The sequence below is a fragment of the Sceloporus undulatus genome, chromosome 9 (assembly GCF_019175285.1).
Source record: "Sceloporus undulatus isolate JIND9_A2432 ecotype Alabama chromosome 9, SceUnd_v1.1, whole genome shotgun sequence".
In the NCBI taxonomy this organism is placed as follows: Eukaryota; Metazoa; Chordata; class Lepidosauria; order Squamata; family Phrynosomatidae; genus Sceloporus; species Sceloporus undulatus.
Window position 1 is genome coordinate 21310124 of NC_056530.1, and position 20537 is coordinate 21330660.

The 20537-nt window shown below is 45.6% G+C and overlaps 1 protein-coding gene across 8 annotated transcripts in view; it reads left to right on the forward strand.

Annotated features, from left to right (window-relative positions):
* The window catches only part of RYR1 (ryanodine receptor 1), a 104591-nt gene that overhangs the window by 36973 nt on the left and 47081 nt on the right, over positions 1-20537 (forward strand). For 5 of the 8 annotated variants that reach the window (XM_042439010.1, XM_042439015.1, XM_042439014.1 and 2 more), the window contains exons 21-54: positions 379-483; positions 702-805; positions 1221-1304; positions 1609-1768; positions 2023-2170; positions 2459-2664; positions 2801-2975; positions 3156-3364; positions 3901-4283; positions 4990-5122; positions 5815-5975; positions 6476-6641; positions 7093-7179; positions 7275-7501; positions 7649-8576; positions 9200-9400; positions 10162-10273; positions 11065-11214; positions 11563-11836; positions 12426-12540; positions 13036-13168; positions 13506-13600; positions 14277-14412; positions 14531-14717; positions 15442-15553; positions 15806-15926; positions 16117-16286; positions 17071-17291; positions 17749-17839; positions 18119-18259; positions 18629-18792; positions 19397-19475; positions 19733-19822; positions 20394-20531. In XM_042439010.1, the coding sequence (XP_042294944.1) occupies positions 379-483; positions 702-805; positions 1221-1304; positions 1609-1768; positions 2023-2170; positions 2459-2664; positions 2801-2975; positions 3156-3364; positions 3901-4283; positions 4990-5122; positions 5815-5975; positions 6476-6641; positions 7093-7179; positions 7275-7501; positions 7649-8576; positions 9200-9400; positions 10162-10273; positions 11065-11214; positions 11563-11836; positions 12426-12540; positions 13036-13168; positions 13506-13600; positions 14277-14412; positions 14531-14717; positions 15442-15553; positions 15806-15926; positions 16117-16286; positions 17071-17291; positions 17749-17839; positions 18119-18259; positions 18629-18792; positions 19397-19475; positions 19733-19822; positions 20394-20531 (6006 nt within the window). The remainder of the gene's footprint in view (positions 1-378; positions 484-701; positions 806-1220; positions 1305-1608; positions 1769-2022; positions 2171-2458; positions 2665-2800; positions 2976-3155; positions 3365-3900; positions 4284-4989; positions 5123-5814; positions 5976-6475; positions 6642-7092; positions 7180-7274; positions 7502-7648; positions 8577-9199; positions 9401-10161; positions 10274-11064; positions 11215-11562; positions 11837-12425; positions 12541-13035; positions 13169-13505; positions 13601-14276; positions 14413-14530; positions 14718-15441; positions 15554-15805; positions 15927-16116; positions 16287-17070; positions 17292-17748; positions 17840-18118; positions 18260-18628; positions 18793-19396; positions 19476-19732; positions 19823-20393; positions 20532-20537) is intronic. The other 3 variants (XM_042439011.1, XM_042439018.1, XM_042439017.1) reach the window with 1 other exon arrangement.

Genomic DNA, 20537 nt, shown 5'->3' on the forward strand with positions numbered 1-20537 from the left:
TGCATGCTGTTGGTTCTTTTTACTGCTATGGTTTTAACTGTCTTTAAGTATTTTTTAAAGTTTTAACTGTATTTGTTTTTATTTCAATTGACCTCTTTAGCTACCTTGAGTTTCATTTTGGTAAAGAAAAGAAAGATCTAAATGTGACAATAGCTAAATGGAAGTAAAGCTTGCAAAGTTAGAATTGGGAGCAAGTTTGAAAGTAGTTGCCTTTAAATAAAGAATAGATGATCTTTTTATGGTAAAGGGTTACATTGGTAGCTAGAGAATTCCTCCAACAGTTGCACCACTGTAAAGGGCAGCCCCATCCTTCACCTTTCTCTTTTTGGATCACACTAGTATGTCCACTATTAACTGTCCTCTTTATCTTCTTCACAGATTGTGTTACCTCCCCATCTTGAGCGGATCCGGGAAAAATTGGCGGAGAATATCCATGAACTTTGGGCCCTAACCCGCATTGAACAAGGATGGACTTATGGAACTGTTGAGTATTTGCTGCATGACAATGGGACATTGGATCCATTAATCCTCCCTTCTGCTTCAGTATAAAGTCTGTAAAGATGCCACTTCTTCCCAACCTATTATCCTCTTCCTCAGATCACCACCAGAGTTGGGCTTCTGAATCTTAATCTCCTGTGCATGAGTCTCTATTCTCTCCAGCACACTTGAACCACATACTGTGCTTTTCTGCCCCTTTTCAGATTCGGGACGACAACAAGCGCTTACATCCATGTTTGCTGGATTTCCACAGCCTGCCTGAGCCAGAACGCAATTACAATCTGCAGATGTCAGGAGAAACACTCAAGTGAGTTTGCTGTGGGGAAAGCCCCAGTGGCAGATTTAGTGGAATTTAAGTTGGTCCACTATCCACTGTGTTTAGAGCAGAACTTGGAAAATATCACATTTAGACTACAACTCTTGGAATCCCCCTACCAGCATAGCCAGTGGAGTCGCCAAGCTACTAGTGAGTGAAAAGAAAGTCAACACAATGCACTGCCTGACATTCAACAAGTGCCAGAGTGAGGCTTACTCGAGAATAATTTAGCTTTGTATCTCAGTGCAAGTTCAGTGATGCATTTGAATTCTCCCAGTAACTCAAGAATTAGAAATGTTTCGTGTCATCTCTGATTGATTCCTGTCCAGGAAAGTGAGGGGAAGAGAGGAGATGGATTTGACTCACATTAGGGGGTATTATTTAATTATTTATCTACTCTCTCCAGGACCTTACTTGCTCTGGGTTGCCATGTGGGGATGGCAGATGAGAAAGCTGAAGAGAACCTCAAGAAAACGAAGCTTCCCAAAACGTAAGCATCTGCATGCAAAGACTGTGTATGCAACAGGGTATGGTGATTTTGCTGTATAGCACCAGTAGGTTAGCCTTCCACAATCAGGGAACCTCCAGATAGGTTGAGCTTGCCAATGGGCTTGCAGGCTTGGGATGATGGAAACCATAGCCTGAAATGTCTGAAGACTGCCACATGGAGAAAAGCTGCAGAAGGTTATAGTTGTCTTTTGCTCTAGCATATTGAAGAACTGGCACAGAACATGCCTTGCATACAGAAGGTCTGAAATTCATTACCTAGTATTTCCATATATTTCCTTTGACAGGTACATGATGTCAAATGGCTATAAACCAGCACCACTGGATCTCAACCACATCAAGCTAACTCCAGCCCAGAATACCCTAGTGGACAAACTGGCCGAGAATGGGCACAACGTCTGGGCAAGGGATCGTGTCCAACAGGGCTGGACCTATAGTGTGTTGCAGGTGAGGGACATCAGAGGGATGTTAGCGAGATTCTTTATCACGAAGGATAGAAGCCACAATCTGCAGGCTTCTCTGTAACATGAGAGGAGACCCTAACATTATACCAGTGAACCACAGGAGCAAGATCTTGTGGTGTAGGACAGAAGGAGGCCCTTCCACAGTTTCTATCAGTTTTCTAGCTGGGTGCACCTCTGTCCTCTATTTGTATCACTGCCTCACACAAGAGTTTCTTTCTCTGCTGCCACCCTTCTTAGGACATCAAAAACAAACGCAACCCCCGTCTGGTACCCTACAGCCTGTTAGATGAGCGAACCAAGAAAACAAACCGGGACAGCTTGCGTGAAGCAGTGCGCACTCTCATCGGCTATGGATACAACATTGAGCCACCAGACCAAGAAACCAGTGAGTAGCCTCATGCTCCTTTGGGTTTGCTTTTCCATCCATTTCACTGGGAGAGCAGATAGGAACATTGTGATATTGTCAGAGGAATCACATTACTCTACCTCTCTGTTCAGACCTTTATCAGATGACTTGCTCTAGCTACTTCTGTCTTCAAAGCCTATGTGGCGGGGCAGCTGGAACTAGGCTTTCTGCATGGCAGCACCCCATTTCAGAAATAGTTTTCCAGAAGGAGGGCCCACAAACATTGTCCACCTGTTTTACACTCGCCCCTCTTCCTGGGCTCCACAGCAGGTCAAGATCAGACCAAAGCTCGGTCAGAGAAGGTCCGCATCTTCAGGGCTGAACAATTCTATGCAATCAAATCAGGCAAATGGTACTTTGAGTTTGAGGCGGTCACCACTGGTGAGATGCGCGTGGGCTGGGCACGACCAAATGTGCGCCCAGATGTGGAACTGGGAGCGGATGAGCTTTCCTACGTCTTTAATGGACATCGGGTGAGTCTGGGAGAGTGGCTCTGTCCCCATATTCCCCATCCTTGGATCTCCTTGAGTGATCGCAAATTATGTATTCCCACAACTTTGTCCGACCCCCTTCCTCTCTTGCTCCCTGGTTCTCTTTCCCACTATTTAGGGTCAGCGCTGGCACATAGGTAGTGAACCTTTTGGCCGTCCATGGCAACCAGGTGATGTGGTTGGCTGCATGATAGACCTCATTGACCAAAACATCATGTTCACCCTTAATGGGGAGATGCTGATCAGTGACTCTGGATCGGAGCTGGCCTTTAAAGACATTGAGATTGGAGATGGTAAGCAAATGAGGATACAATTGGGGGTCTCTCACCCTAACTACTTTTTATTGGATGACGTTGATGGTGGTGGTGATGACATTCAGAATAGCCCTAGGTAGATGGAAGGGCTCTAGCACAATATAGACTAGAGCTGAAGGGGACACCTAGATTCTGTTGTCTCTTTTTGGTCACTTACAGGCTTCATCCCAGTATGCAGCTTGGGCTTGTCCCAGGTTGGGCGTCTTAACTTGGGTCAGGACGTCAGCAGTCTTCGCTACTTCACCATCTGTGGCTTACAGGAGGGCTTTGAGCCCTTTGCTATCAACATGAAGCGGGACATCACCATGTGGTTCAGCAAGAGCCTGCCCCAGTTTTCCCCAGTGCCAACAGAACACCCACATTATGAGGTAAACAGGACATGGTAGAGTGGTACCTGTTGCCTGTGTGGAAATTTTTTTGGGGGGATGTAGTTCTGTGAACAACAACACCACCATAGAAAGGAGCTCTCAGATTCAGAGAAGCTAGTGGTGATTGCAAAGCAAGTGTAGTGGAATCTCCTTCCTTAGAGACAATGGGCTAGAGCTGCAGAAGAGATGCTTGTGACTGAGAAACTGTGCAAGGGAAGCATGCGCTCATTAGGAGATGAAGCCTTGCTATCTAGGACAGTGGTTTGCAAACTTCCTGCCTTCCAAGAGTGTGCATACAGTAATCTTATGTGCCTCAGTGTTGTCAGAGAAAGATCAGTAGTGGTAAGCAAGTGGTCTTTTGGGGACGTTTATCTGCTGTTAGTCATCTTTTAATTTTGGAACATCTGACGAACCTCCGAGAAACACCAGAATTTCCTAGAATGCAATTTGAAAAAGTTGGTCATGAGTCAACTGGAGCTGCAGCATTAAGGCACTTAGGCCCTCGACCGCCCTAACCTTTTCTCCTTCCCTTGCAGGTGTCACGGATGGATGGTACTGTGGACAACCCACCATGCCTCAAACTGACACACCGGACATTTGGCTCACAGAACGCAATTTTAGAACTCCTTTTCTTGCGCCTCAGCATGCCTGTGGAGTTCCACGAGAAGTTCAAAATCACAGCTGGCACCACTCCGCTCACCCATGCTTTCACCATCCCAGAAGATGAAGTCAAGGATATTGACCTCGATTCGGAGTTTGAGCAGCTGAAGAAAACTGCCAGCCGCAAGGAAGCTGAGGAGGCTGAGAAGGAGAAACAAGGCCCTCCGCCACCCGGCACCCCTAAAGAGCCTCCTAAAGAGCCCCCCAAGGCTGAGAATGAAAAGGACTCCTCCACAGAAAAAAGCAAGACGAAACGAGGGTGAGGGCAGTGTGGGATGAGGATGTGTGGGATCTTTCTCTTTACAGGCACTGGCTGTCATCCGGAAAGAATTCTGGACCACGTGGTGGAAATGGGCAACCCCTGTGGAATTCATGATCATGAGAAAGATCTTTAGCTGTGTTGTAGGGTATTTTAATGGACAAATTTCCATACAGGCTGGTTGGCCCAAGTGGGAAGAAACAGGCTTAGATAGGAAAAGAAGGACCCTGTTACAAAGAGCGGTAGCCCTGGTCCATGTTTTACTACACCTGTGCGGTTAACAGCTTGATCTGATGTTTATTGAGGTAAGAGGCAAAGAGGCCTGGCCCTATAATAAGGCAAGGTGAGGCAGTGACCTCCAGCAGCACATGCCTCTGACCGTTCCCCTCTCTTCAAGGACAGAGTTATGTGTACAAAGCATGTCATGCGTTCCCTAAACTAGCAACCAGGTATGTTAGTTCTGCTCCTTGTTAAAAAGGGCCTTTCCCAGGCTTAAAATGACCCAGAGAGGCTCCAAAATGTGAAAATGACACCCATATCCCTAGAGCAAGTGGGTGTGGAGTGGGGTGGGAATGCAGCCCTCTAAAGTCTCAGGGGGTACTAATGCATCCCCTTACTTTCTACAGTTGGCCAATCCTGCATTAGAGAAACTCAGGCACAATTCTTTTAAGTGGAGCATTTTCTGATCCCTCAATGTTTTCTCCAGCTTCCTGTTCAAAGCCAAGAAGGCCACTACGTTCATCACCCCACCACCTGTGGTCCCCACAGTACCTCGGCTGGAAGAAGAGGTGGTCCCAGATGACCGAGATGATCCCGAGATCATCATGAACACCACAACGGTAATAGCAGGTCACACAGTTTTGTTCTGGGTGCAGTGGAAGTGGTGTGATGATACTTGTAGTTTCAGTACCAAACACTGGGTATCTCCCCTAGGTTTTATGTGTTTTAGGGTTATGTGGAGAAAGAAACAAAACAAAATGATGCATGCTGAAGCATTTTTATGTCCTATTTGCAATTTCTAAATGGTTGCCTGAAAATAACATATGTTGGCACATCAGGGGGGCTTTGGAGGTGCTCTGGGGAGCTTGGGGTGCCACTAAAATGGGGTTTGGGACTGCTTACAGCCCATGGGTGACACTCTCCCTATCTCTATGCTAAACCATAGCTTATGTTACAAAAATGAGGTTATATGAGTGCTGGGTAGGACTTTCCTGACCCTTCCCTCCTCTGGTGACTAACTGAAGGACAGATTGCAAGAAACTATTTTCTAATTCATACTAAGTAAATCAAAACTGTAGTTAGTGGAATTAGTAGTTTATTGGCACAAGCCAGGAATAAAAATCATGGCTTGATCTTGGCTTATTTTACTAAACCAGAGTTTCTCCTTGTTGGGTATAACAACAAACTGCAGTTACTAAAAACTTGAAAGGAGATGCTTTAGATCCCTTTCTCTGACATATGCCTAATGATAGACCCATATCTAATGACTTATATCCTGCTTCTTCTCTTTCTTTCCCTTCAACCCACATAGTATTACTACTCAGTCCGGATCTTTGCAGGCCAGGAGCCCACATGTGTCTGGGTAGGCTGGGTCACACCTGACTACCATCAATATGACATGAACTTTGACCTCACCAAAGTGCGAAATGTCACGGTGACCATGGGTGATGACAAGGGAAACATCCATGACAGGTGAGAGCCAGTTCTGCTATGTAGTGTAGGTCTCTTGAAAGTGGTCTCTGATGCCTGTCTTCTCAAATCAGAAGAAGAAGGAATTGAAAGGATGCCTAAGCAGAAACTTGGGGTATCTTCTGGAGCAAGAATGGACACTTTTTGGCCTTTCAGATGTTGTTGAGAAGAAGTCTAACTTGGGAATTGTGGTGCTCTTGAAATTAGTCTCTGAGATCTGTGTCTAAAAGCAGGCAAGATTTGAAAAGAGGCTTAAACTGGAATGGAGACACTTGGGGCATGTTCTAGGGTAAGCATAGACAATGTGTGGCCTTCCAGATGTCATTGAGACCAAGTTCTAATCATCACCAACCACTGGCTCTGTTGGCTGGATTGGATGAGAACTGCAATCTAAGAAGATCTGGGATGCCACAGGTCACCCATCCTTGCTCTGTAGCTGTTGGAGGTACCTTAGGAAAGACTTGGTTGGTTGGAAACCACAATAATCTTTCTTCCTTTGGTAGCATCAAGCGAAGCAACTGCTACATGGTCTGGGGAGGAGACTTTGTCAGCAGTACTCAGCAGACCCGGGTCAGCACTGTGGACTTGGTCATTGGGTGCCTTGTTGACCTTGCCACCGGCCTGATGACCTTCACAGCCAACGGAAAAGAGGTCAACACTTTCTTCCAAGTAAGTAGGACTCCTTGCTTGAAGGGAAGAACACATTTCCCAGGAGACTGTTGTCTGTGGAGATCTTCCACCAGACAAAAAGAAGTTCCTCTTTACACAAGAAATAAATACTAGGCATCTGTTGCCATGATATGCGGTAATGGCTATAGGAACTGAGATCTTTAAAATAGGACTAGGGCAACATATGACAGTCACTCAGTAAATATAAACTGTGATCATCAAGTTAAGGTTGCCATACATCCTCCTTTTCCCAGATGTGTCTTTTTTTTCAGAGCTAAATTTCTGTCTGTGTGTTGTTGTTGTTTTACAAAGTGTGGACTGGAGGATGTGGGCTAAATAATCATTAAATATATCTAAATAATCAATTATGTAAGCCATCATCTCAAAATTTGTTGATGTGGTTTAAATATTTGTTTATATCATGTTTTCTGAGGCACCTATCTCATTCCAGGTGGAGCCAAACACAAAGCTGTTTCCTGCTGTCTTTGCTCTGCCAACAAGCCAGAATGTCATCCAGTTTGAACTGGGCAAATTGAAGGTAAGGCCCATCCTACTAGTACAACAGAATGAAGAGAAGCTTGCAATTCTGACTTTGAAAATTGCTACATTCTCTTTTCATTTCTGCTCTTATAGAACATCATGCCCCTCTCAGCTGCCATGTTCCGTAGTGAACGGAAGAACCCAGAACCCCAGTGCCCACCAAGGCTTGTTATCCAGATGCTGACACCAATGACCTGGAGCCGCATGCCCAATGAGTTCCTGCGGGTTGATGTTGCTCGCTTCAGCGATCGGCATGGCTGGATGGTCGAGTGCACGGATCCCAACATCATGATGGCTCTCCACATCCCAGAAGAAAGTCGGTGAGTCTTTTGTGCTACCACCCCTTGGAAAAGTCACTGGGAATAAGTCCTACTGTAATCATTTGGGTTTATCCCTGAGTAGATATTCATGGCAGAATCTGCTAGTGTCTGAATGTTTATCTCTTTCACCTCTCTGCACGCCTTCAGGTGCATCGACATCTTGGAGCTGTCAGAACGTCTGGAACTGCTGAAGTTCCACTCCCACAGCCTGAAGCTCTACTGTGCTGTGTGTGCTTTGGGCAACAATCGGGTGGCGCATGCCTTGTGCAGCCATGTGGATGAGTCGCAGCTGCTGTACACCATTGAGAGCAACCATCTTCCTGGCCTTCTGCGCAGTGGCTACTACGACCTGCTCATCAGCATGCACTTAGAGTCTGCCAAACGCTCCCGCCTCATGATGAACAGCGAGTTCATTGTCCCCATGACGGATCAAACCAAGGGCATCACACTTTTCCCAGATGACACCAAGAAGCCTGGTTTACCTGGCGTGGGCATGAGCGCCTGTTTGCGTCCTCCTCTGCACTTCTCAGAAACCTGCTTTGTTAGCACCAACTCCGAGCTGTACCAGCTGAGTCCTTCCATCCCCTTGGATATCCTCAAGGTGAAGGCCATCAACATGCTGACCGAGGCTGTCCAAGATGGTGGGCAGCACACCCGTGATCCTGTTGGCGGCAGCGTGGAGTTCCAGTTTGTGCCAGTCCTCAAGTTAATCTGCACCCTCCTCATCATGGCTATCTTTGAAGATGAGGATGTACGGCACATCCTCAAGATGATCGAACCCTATGTCTTTGGGGAGTCCAAGGAAGAGGAGGAGGAAGTGCCGGCGGGTGAAGAAGGAGCTGAAGAAGGGGAAGAGCTGGTGGCTGAGGAAGAAGAGGAGTTGGTGGCAATGGAGGAGGAAGAAGGCGATGGGGCAGAGAAAGAGGCTGGAGGAGGGCAGAAGGAGGAAGCAGAGGAGGGTGACAAGAGGGAGTTGAAAGCCATTGAGGCTGGGGAAGCAGAAGCCAAGGAAGAAGAGGAAGGATTGGAGGAGGGCCTGCTACAGATGAAGCTTCCTGAATCTGTCAAACTGCAGGTAAAGGATGTGGTGTTCATCTGTTTGTGGAAACCCTTTACTAGCTGCTCCCAGGCATTTTGGTGGACTTTTAAAAGGGGCGTATTAGACAAATTCAAGGAGGCAACTCATCATTGTGGCTATATATTATATGTCTTGCCTCACATAGTCTCAGAGGCAATTTGCTTCAGAATAGTCTTGGGGAAACTTTCCCTTGCTGTTTGGGTTCAAGAATGAAGGTGTTAGTGAACTGAAGACAGCAGTTTATTCAATGGCATGCTAGTCCAGGTTTCTACCATTCAGACTGAGCAACCTGGCACTGATACAAACATATTTTATACCTGAACTATTTATTGCAGTTTTGGAAAATCTATCCACAAGTCACAGGAGTATGCTAGATATATATTAGCTAGTCATATAATATGGCCACACTCTGACCTTCCTATATCAATACGAGTTGTCAGGGAACATTAGGAGGTTGCCAATTACACTTATGTGTGACTTGTGTACTTGCAGTATGAAACAGACTGCTGGACTAGAGAGTATTTTGATCTGATCCAGGAAAGTTCTTCTTATATTCTTACTTCCACAGCCTACAACTTTGATAGCTGACATCTCTGACCATCTTCTCCATTTCCCCACAGATGTGCAACCTGTTGCAATTCTTCTGTGACCGGGAGCTGCAACACCGTGTAGAAGCCATCATTGCATTCTCAGAGCGCTATGTGGACAACCTGCAGATCAACCAGCGCCAGCGCTACAACACACTGATGCAGGACTTTGCAATGTCGGCCGCTGAGACGGCTCGGCGCACCAGGGAGTTCCGCTCCCCACCACAGGAGCAGGTATAGGATACAGCACAGGGGACAAAAGGAAGGGGTGCGAGGAAGGAGTACAAGTAGTGGAAAGGTGCAGCATTCTCTAGTGCCCATGTTTTAATGAGTATTACAGAATGTGTTTGAATCAGGACCTGGTGCATTCAAGGGATGCAGATGCCATTTTTCTGGACTCACAATTCTCCACAAGCCTCACCAGCTGTTCCTCATGCAACTGGAAATAACTTGTGGGACATGTCTACTTGAAAAGAAGAAATTCGTTTCTTGCTAAAGCACAATGTGGGTTCATACCTTGTTTTAAAGGAGAATTATGTCTTTGTTTGTTTTTTATTGTGGGGGAGTTTTTTTAATTCTGGAAAATTATGGTGAATTCTTAGGCCACAAAAATGGCTTTGGGGGCACTGAATTTTTATTGCAAGCATGAGAATCATGTGGACCTCCAGGTGCTGCTGGCTGCCACACCAGTTTTTCTCATCACTGGCTGTGCTGCTAGAACTTGGAGTCCAGTAACATCTGGAGGACTGCAGGATTCACTTCCACTGGTTTACTGGAACATCAGCTATTTTCCAAGTGTTCATACAACACAAAATAAGCTAGTGGAAAACCATTTTTGTGATGCAGCATGTTCCAGTGGAAAAGGCCTAGATCCAGTGCTTACTAATGCCAGCAATGAGGTAGATGCTGTAATGAGTAGAGAATAAAAACCTTGCCTGGGAGTATACAGCCTACAACTTGCCTCTACTCTGACCTGTGCCTTGCCTTTACAATAGATTAATATGCTGCTGAACTTCAAGAATGGGGCTGATGAGGAAGAGTGCCCAGTGCCAGACGAAATCCGTGATGAGTTGCTGGAGTTTCACACTGACTTGTTGGCTCACTGTGGTATGGGGCATCTTCACATAGCATGTTCTAAGGGCTGTTCTGCACATTGCAGCGCATAAGTTGGTGGGCCAGGTGGCCAAGGAGGTAAACGTCTGGCTTTCTAGGTTTGGTCAGACTGATGATATGATATATATTACAATCAGACTCTGTATCCACAAATTTTTATCCATAGATTCAACCATCTGTGGCTTGAAAATATTCTCAAAGAATATACATTCCAAAAAACAAACCTTGATTTTGCCACTGTTTTTAATGGGACTTGAGCATCTATGGATTTTGGTATCTACCTGGGGTCCTGGAATCAATGGATACCAGAAGCACACTGTATATAGACTGGAGTCCCCCTCACTCCTCACTACTGGCTGTGCTGGCTAAGGCTAATGGGAGTTGCTATTCCCTACCCTTGTGGTTGATGGAGGTGGCAGAATCCTTCAGACTGTAGAATGGGTTTGTTTTGTATTCTTCTTCTTTGGCATAAATGAGTGTGTTTCTGCTAATCAACAAGGGGGCATGTAGGTAGACAGAGTAAGGAATCCTCCACCCTGCTCCCTCTGCTGTTTTTTGGCCTTTTCACATGCAAACCACCCCTTTCTAAGCTTACATCTGCAACTGTGAGGACTAGAGACTTGCTTTAATTTTTCAAAGTTGTTTTAAAAGTTGCGCCAGGTGCCAAATGTTACACTTGGATGTTATGTGGTCTGCATAATATGTCCTCAAACACTAGATCTAGCAGTGTGGTATCTCCCATTTTTTTAACCGCAAACTTGTTTGCTTTGCATATTGCCTGACAGGTATCCAGGCGGAGGGTGAGGAAGAAGAGGAGGAAGAAGACACATCCTTCCGACGGCGGTTGATGAGCTTAGTGGATAAGGTGGTGAGCTTCCGCAAGAAGAAAGAGGAACAGGAAGAGGAACAGCCTGCAGAAGAGGAGCCTAAACCTAGTAGGTGCAACAGAGGAGCTGTGTGGGCAAGGGAACATTTAAGGGGCTTCTGCGCTGGGAGTCACAGCCATGGGTGAGGCAGCCACCCAAGGTATTTTATCCTCTACAATCTTGATTGAGGTGGGCAAAGTGTATGTAGCTCTTCAGACCCCTACATTCAGCCCCTAAAGTTCCCCGGAAGTGCTCCAAAGCCCCCAGTTGTTGTAGTTGTTTTTTTGCCTCCAAGTCATTTCCAACTTATGGTGACCCCACAGCTCTCTGATCCCAAAAAACTATTCCTATTTTCTCTTTGCTTCTGTAAGTAGAGCTTGTTTGTAAATCCCATTCTCCCTTTCTCCAACCACATAGGCACTCTGCAGGAGTTGATCTCACACACTATGGTCCATTGGGCCCAAGAGTCCTTCATTCAGAGCCCAGAGCTGGTGCGGGTCATGTTCAGCCTTCTTCATCGGCAGTACGACGGCCTTGGGGAGTTAATTCGTGCCATGCCCAAGGCCTACACCATTAATGCCAACTCTGTAGAGGATACTATGAGCCTGCTGGAGTGCCTGGGCCAGATCCGTTCACTGCTCATTGTCCAGATGGGCCCGGAGGAGGAGAACCTGATGATTCAGAGCATTGGGTATGTACTTCCATTTGACAGGACTCTCCGACTCACCTATCCTCCCTCCTTGAACTAAGGTTTCCTTATTCACCTCCCTCTACATCTCAAACACATCTGTTCTTATTACTTAACTATGCCCTATAACAAGGGTTCCTTATTGGCTAGAGAACAACTGTCTTCCAATTGCTAATGCCTTGCCTTGTGGTCAGCCCTTTACCTTTTCTTTGCTTCAATATTCCTGCCCTTGAGGTTTACTTGACAATGTGTATGCCATAATTTTCCTTCAAGGAGCTCAGAATCACTTCCATATTAGTGCCAGGTACTGGCCAAGCTGAGACCTGTTTAACTGTAACCTTGTAAGAGAGTCAGTCCTCCGTCTTCAGTCTTCAATTTTAGCCACTTCTCTGCTCCAGCAACTGGGGCAACTGTACATCAATGTTTCATCTTTTGAACTATATCGGGTTTTTTCTCAAATTTGTCTCCTTCCTTCTGAACTGAGTATTCATCTTTGTCAATTAGTACTTTTTAAACTTTAATTATTGTCTTAAAGGCTTTGTGATTCATATTATCTGACTCAATTATTTACCTAAATGTTTCTCCTTGGCAGCAACATTATGAACAATAAGGTCTTCTACCAGCATCCCAACCTGATGAGGGCCCTAGGCATGCATGAAACTGTCATGGAGGTGATGGTGAATGTATTGGGAGGAGGAGATTCAAAGGTAAGCATGCTTGGCCTTCTGTCCGCAAAGCTTCATGGTCCTGTCTGTTAATTGGACATGTACAGACCCTGCTCCATCAAGACTAAGATGTGCTCTGTAGTGCACAAAGTGAGATGGTGGCAAACTGCATTGGTTTGAGTTTTTAGGTGGGCATGTGTCACATTTTAAAATGTTCCCCCACTTTAAAAAACATTAATGTGAAGTTATTGTAACAGAGGTTTTGGTTTAGCCTGCTCCTTGCAGTGCTTGCAGAAGTTTATAAGCATGAGAGGCATTCAAAACTGTGGTCCCCACTTGCAGTCGGAGGTGATTCACTTCATCACCTCATTTTGTTGCTGTCTAAACCAGTACATCAAATACAGTTATACCTCAGTTTAAAAAGTAGATGTGTTCCTGTTCATTGCTGCTTTAATATAAATTTTTGTATCAGAGGCAGAAAGAATAGGGATATTTTCTTGTACCACAAAAGAAAAGAGGCTCTGTTGTTCTGAGCAGGAGATCCGGTTCCCCAAGATGGTGACCAACTGTTGCCGCTTCCTGTGCTACTTTTGCCGTATCAGCCGCCAGAACCAGCGCTCCATGTTTGACCACCTGAGCTATTTGCTGGAGAACAGCGGCATTGGGTTGGGTAAGCAATGTGCTTATGGGAAAGTCTGAGATAAAATGGGATGGGGTGGACAACAAGAAATGCATGCTCTGCAAAAGAGATCAGTACCCATAAATTGATGTACATTGTTCATGTGAGAAGTATTAGAAAGCGAAACCAAGCTGTGTCAACCCATAGCCTGAGAGGGATTATAGTACCTTCTTTCTCTCCAAGGATTTGCAGGCAGTTTGGAAGAGTGATGGCTACTCACACAGTACTATTCCAATTTGCTTCTGGTACACAAGTTTGTCAGGTCTTTGGTAGTGTTTCCAAGAACTTTCAGAGCTACCTGCTTACCATTTGCCTTGCTCCCCTCTAGGCATGCGTGGATCCACTCCCTTGGATGTGGCTGCCGCTTCTGTCATTGATAACAATGAGCTGGCCCTGGCCCTGCAGGAACAAGACCTGGAGAAGGTAATATGAGTGGTTGACAAGAGAGTATCAGAACACAGAGAGATAGGTGGAAAGGGGCCAGCCATAGGCATTTGGAAACACCTAATTAAACCATCTAAGTTTGTGTCTCTCCCTTTTCTATCCCCCTGCAGCCCATGCAATTGCTGCTCTCCCTTCCATTTTCCTTTGCTAGTTCTTGCTCTTCAGCAGCTGCTATTGTTAAAACAGTAGTGCTTCAGTCTAGGCAGTCATTTTGCCCATTGTGTTTCCCTAGCAACTGCATCCTGCCCTCTTCCTTTCCTTCCCATTCGAACACTGACAGGATCAATAAATGCTCTTTGCCACTTGATTTTCATAAATAAGGGTCCTGTCGGTCATGTTGCTACTGACTGTGATTACGGTTTGTCATTTACACCATACAGTTATCAGCATAACTCATCTTCCAGCCTGGAACAGTGGTTCTTAACCTTAACTCCTCCAGATGTTTTGGACTTCACCCCCCAAAAGCCCCAGCCAGCAAGGACAATAGTCAAGGATCATGGGGGTGGATGTCCCAAACATTTGATTGACTAAATGCTGAGAATTGCTGATAAAAGGGAAATGATGGTAAATTAAAAGAGTTCTGCTTCCTTAGACAGGGATCTTGTGGGCAGGAATTGCCTAGATCTGTGTTTTGTTTTGTCTTTTGCCTCCTTAGGTGGTGACATATCTGGCCGGAGCTGGCCTCCAGAGCTGCCCTATGCTGCTCTCCAAGGGTTATCCTGACATCGGGTGGAACCCGTGCGGAGGAGAACGTTATTTGGACTTCCTGCGCTTCACTGTCTTTGTCAACGGTAAGCTTAGCACCACACTGCCCTGAACATCAACCATTCCCTAGTCATCCATGTTTCTTCTTTTGCTTTCCAGACGATCCCTTTGTCTTCTTAATCCACCTTTCTTCTCTCACTACAGGGGAGAGCGTGGAAGAGAATGCCAATGTAGTTGTGCGCCTGTTAATCCGACGCCCCGAGTGCTTTGGCCCAGCCCTAAGAGGTGAAGGTGGCAATGGTTTGTTGGCAGCCATAGAGGAAGCCATCCAGATCTCCCAGGATCCAGCCCGCGATGGGCCCACTGTCAAAAAGGATCGCCGTCGGGAGCTGTGCGTATAGGGAACACATGGGCAGTGTGCAAGGAGGGAAAGCCCTTTGTATGGGGCAGGATGTGGAGTTAATGTATGAAACATCCCATGGAGATTAGACCTCCAGCTTCAAGCTAGACAGTGCAGAAGCTAGCTTCTGTTAAATTGTGATGGATAGCTGTGAAGACAGAAAAGAGTTGAGTCCCAGGGAACAAGAGGAACATCAGAACCCTTTCTTTTCCCTTAGACTAGTGACCTGGAAGCTTTTATAGCTTGTAGAAAGGTCAGGGAGTACTTCATGACTTGCTTCAGTTTACCACTGTTATCAGGAGGTCACCTTGATCTTTTGACTGCAGTTCTCTTCTTTAGCTTTGGATCACAAGAAAAACACCTGCTTGATCTCCCCAGGTTCCCTCACTCCAGAGCTTGTAAAAGTTATGCTTTGGGGATTACAGCTCATAGAAGCCCCCAGGCGGCATGGCTGCGGGAATCTAGGAACTGTAGTCCCTAAAAGTAACTTTTTGAAATAACTTTTCACCTTCCCACCAAGTGCTCATTCACATGTACACTACATTTTCACATACACTTCCTGACACAAGTTCCTTTTCCCTGCTCCTCCCTTTGTATGCAAGGATAGGACCTCATTATTTTACCCTTTCCCTCTTCTCCTTCCCTTTGCTGCATGGATGGCTGATGCTCCCTTCCCCTCCTTCTCTCTCTCTCTCTCTCTCTCTTTCTCTCCCAGGTTTGGGGGAGAAGACACTCATGAGGAGAACCGGGTTCATTTGGGCAATGCAGTCATGTCCTTCTATGCTGCACTCATCGATTTGCTGGGGCGTTGTGCCCCCGAAATGCATGTAAGCACCACTCCACTCCCTTCACTGTCTCAGGGTGTTTTTTTTTTTTTTTAAAGAAAAGGAATGTATATTTCCCCACATCCATGCATGATTTTTGGCATTTGGTGCATCTCACCCAGCACTGGTACACCCGTCTTTCAGAGCAGTCCTTGGCTGGCTCTCACTCTTTATTTGATTTTCTCCCTAGCTGGCATTTGGGTGAGGTACCTTCCCAGATAGCTCATGTCTTGCACGTTGCCTCCTTTTGCACAGCTCATCCAGGCCGGGAAAGGTGAAGCGCTCAGGATCAGAGCCATCTTGCGCTCTTTGGTGCCCATCGAAGACCTCGTCGGAGTCATTAGCCTTCCACTGCAGATCCCTTCATTTGGCAAAGGTATGGAAACTGGATGAGGCAGAGTTTAATGCTAAGGCATTCCATTTCCTAACCTGAGAACCTTCTGGATCTCAGTTAATTGGGGCGTTCCTCTGCTTTCCTGCTCCTTCCTCTGCTGTACCTCCTCCCTCCCAGCTTGGTTCTGGAAACCTGGCCTGCTCCCTCTCTAGTTTCCCTTTGCCTACCTTAGATGGCAGTGTTGTTGAGCCCAAGATGTCGGCCAGCTTCGTGCCTGACCACAAGGCTCCCATGGTGTTGTTCCTGGACCGGGTCTATGGCATTGACAACCAGGACTTCCTTCTCCATGTGCTGGAAGTGGGCTTCTTGCCTGACATGAGAGCCGCTGCCTCATTGGACACAGTGAGTAATGGGCATGGTGGAAAGAGGGATGCACGTGATTTCCCTGGTCCTAACTGGTGGTCTGTGGAATTATCCTTCATTGTCAAATATTGTATTTATTAAATTAATATATCTGTCAGAAGCCAGTGGAAGAAGAAAATCATATGTCTCCAAGGAAATTTTTAAGGTTCATGTATGTAAGGTTCATGAATCGAGTCCGATAGTTGATTGAACTCGGCTGTTTATTTAACAGAGCAGTGATGGGTAGATTGACTTGGATCCTAGGGTTCTACACCAAAAAAGCAATTACACCAACTTTATATAGAATTCTTACAAAACCAGGCTGTGACATGCATACAAACTCACCAATAAGGATTAAACGCTGTTGCCAAACTACGTTACGTCACACTTCTTCTTTTTCTGATGTTCTGTTTTCATATTAGCATAATATGTCAAGCTGGAGCATGGCTCAGAATGTTTTCTGCATATTTAACATGACAATAACATTTCTATACCGTTTCATAATGAACTAATCAGTCTCTAAGCAGTTTACAACATAAGCCAATTGCTCCCAGCAACCTATGAAAGGATGGAAAGCTGAGTCAACCTTGGAACCCTGGGATCAAACTCACAATCTTGTAGTTGCAGTGGAAAAGAGATGTTGCAATATCCAGGAACATATCAGTGCTTATAGGATGCCAAGCTGTGTCTGAGAATACCTGCATCTGTATATGTTGGAGAAATGGAATATCTCATGGTTCATCTTCTCTGAAACCTTGCTGTCCATTCCTTTCTCCTATTGCAGGCTGCCTTCAGTACCACTGAGATGGCACTGGCCTTGAACCGCTATCTCTGTTCAGCCGTGTTGCCGCTCATCACCAAGTGTGCTCCGCTTTTTGCTGGCACTGAGCACCGGGCCATCATGGTGGACTCCATGCTTCATACCATCTACCGTCTCTCACGTGGACGCTCCCTCACCAAGGCTCAGCGTGATGTCATTGAAGAGTGCCTCATGGCGCTGTGCAGGTATGGAGGAGGACTGCAAATGCGGAGATGGAGTAGGCTGGGGAAATAGCATCTACAGGCAGCATGTGGCCCTGAAGCCTTTTGAGGTCCCCAGCCACCACAATTTAAAAGCAAAACAGGAGCAGTTTTCAAGTGATTTTCACACAAAAATCAATCACACGGGAAGCCAACCAAACACATGAAAACAGCCACTACCTTCACCCGCCATCCACTTCTACCATCACTGCCTCTGTTTTAGTCTTTCTCAAAATGGCCCCCAGAAGTGATGTGATGCCTCTTCCAGTCACAATCATAATTCCCATCCTCCTCCTTACCTCTCCTTTGCAGTGTATTCTGGCTCCAAATGCAACCTGTAAGCAGCTGAAAGAAAGGGGGATTTCTAGGGGCAGAAGGTTCTTCCTTTCTGCCATGCCTTCCTGGGCTCTTATGTTCAATTTCTTGTTCACTTTCCTTCTAGGTACATCCGGCCCTCCATGCTTCAACACCTCTTGCGCCGGTTGGTCTTTGACGTGCCCATCCTGAATGAGTTTGCCAAGATGTCCCTGAAGGTGAGCTATATGTGTTTGTATTTGACACAGATGGAGGTATTTTATCATGTGGAATGTGCTAGATTGTGTAGACCAGACACTGGAAGAAATTACATTTTTTGGACTAGGATGCCCAGAATTGCCACTGGCCATGATGTCTAGAGGATACTGGCAGTTACGGTAAAAAATTAGCATTCCCAAGGATGTCAGAATGGGGTTCTTTCCAGTGTGTCTCTCTTTCTTCCTGCTACAGCTAGTCTTCTGGCTAGCTAATCTCTCCTCTTCCTTCTTCTTGCCCAGCTACTGACCAACCATTATGAACGCTGCTGGAAGTATTACTGCCTTCCTACCGGCTGGGCCAACTATGGGGTCAGCTCAGAAGAGGAGCTTCACCTGACCAGGAAACTCTTCTGGGGCATCTTTGAGTCCTTGTCCCACAAGGTAAGCAGCGTATCTTTTTTTTACTCCCAAGTAGGTTAGTTGGGATCAGCTAGGAATAGGATGGTTACATTCCAGAAAGATGATGGGCTCTGGAAGTTGGGTTCCTTTTGTAGTGTTTAATCATTGGGAGAAGGAGGCCTTCAAGATGACTAGACCACAAGCCTTCAGATGCCTAAGCTGGCCTCCAGGCATTGGCTTCTCCTGGTTTTTCTTGGCTACAGGTGCCCAAGGTTACGGATGGAAATGTGAATTGTGGGGGGAAATGGCTAGATAGATCATCATTTGGGGATTGCAATGGAGCTATTTTGCCTCACTGAGTTTCTTTTCTAACCCCCACTCCCTCCCATTTTTCTCTATCGTGGTGCCCAGAAATTTGACTCTGACCTATACAAGCTCGCCATGCCCTGCCTATGTGCCATTGCAGGGGCCATCCCACCTGACTACGTGGATGCTAGCTACTCTTCCAAGACTGAGAAGAAGGCTTCTGTGGATGCTGAGGGCAACTTTGACCCCAAACCTGTGGAGACACTCAAGTGAGTGATGCTTGTGGTAGGAGACAGCTCTTCAAGTCCAAACATCTATGTATGTGGCAATCATAAATAAAAGCAGGTCTTGGATTCTAGAGGGAAAGGGACATAATTCCTTTTTAAATATATATATATATATTGATGATGGAGGAGTACTTTTGAGACAGGATCAATATAATATGGCACATATTAATTATCTATAGAAAATCCATGGGGCTACAAGCTTCCTTTAATAAAGAGGGCATGCGTATGCTTACATATACCAAGTACAATGCAATGTGGAAATGTATATACAGGTTTGCCAGAATGCCTGTTAATCCCTCCTTACCCCAGTTCTGACACCATTCTGAGGGGTCTGCTCCTACTCTTTTCCCGATTGTAGATTCGTGCCATCAAGTTTCCAAACTGCTGTTGCAAATATGTCTAGATATCACCCTCTTGCATACTGGAATTCCTGGTACTTTGCAATGATCAGTGCCAACATTTTACAGCCTAGTGTTGTGGAGCTTAAATAAGGACTTGGCATCTCCTGTGGTCCTTACCAGTGCACCTGTCTTCCTATTAATGGACAACTTGTAAATACCTGGGATTTTTTCTCTCTCACACACAGTGTCATCATTCCAGAGAAACTGGACTCTTTCATCAACAAGTATGCTGAATACACTCATGAGAAATGGGCCTTTGATAAGGTAAGGGACCTCTCCTTCACCCTTCCTGGATTAATGTGCCATGCCCATGTGATTCTCAAGTATTCCTTCACATAGACCAGCAGAGTCTATGCTAGCCTCTCCCAAGATGGTGACCATCAGGTGTATTGGGCTAAAACTGCCATGGTCCTACAGCCAACTGGAGGACAGTAGGTTGGGGGAGGCTATCATAGACTCTGCTTCTCACTTTGTCTTGTGAAGCAAAATACAACACCTCTTGATCTCTTTTCAACTTGCAGATTCAGAATAACTGGTCTTTCGGAGAGGCTTACGATGAGGAGGCCAAGACAAGCCCCATGTTGCGTCCATATAAAACATTCTCAGAAAAGGTAATGCTCTCACCCTGATCTTCTCCCATAAAAGAAGAGAAATATAGCATGCCTCCCAACTCTGTTTAGGACTAAAACCTATGCATTATACAAACTTGAAATCTAACAGATTTTCATAACTCAAAAACCCTGTATTTCGGAGCATTTCTAATTGACATTTATATTTTAAATCGGGATTTTGACGTTCTCCACGCAACAAAATCTTCAATCTCATTGAAAAATAGTTTAAGGCAATGCTATTAAAATTATTCATCTCCTTAGTATTGAATATTTTATATCATTTCTCCCTTAAGATGTTTCAGGATTTGGAGTGCGATGATAGTTTCAAATGGGAAGATAAATACTGGGTCTCTTGTTTACACTCATATTAGAGATTGCAGATTATTAGTCATATCAGAGATATTCCCCACCCCTTCAAAAATAATTAAAAAATAATTGTACTTTTAGATTGCGCTCAGTAGTTTATTGGTGCATCTCATCCAAGTGCTCTCCTCTTGCTGAGTTGGACTGGACCATAATTCTTGAATTGCAGGCCCTGGTCATCATTCAGATCCCTATTTTCCCTTTGTAGGATAAGGAAATTTACCGGTGGCCCATCAAGGAGTCTTTGAAGGCCATGATAGCTTGGGAGTGGACCGTTGAGAAAGCCCGGGAGGGTGAAGAGGAGAAGAGTGAGAAGAAAAAGACCCGCAAGATCTCGCAGACTCAGGTTTGT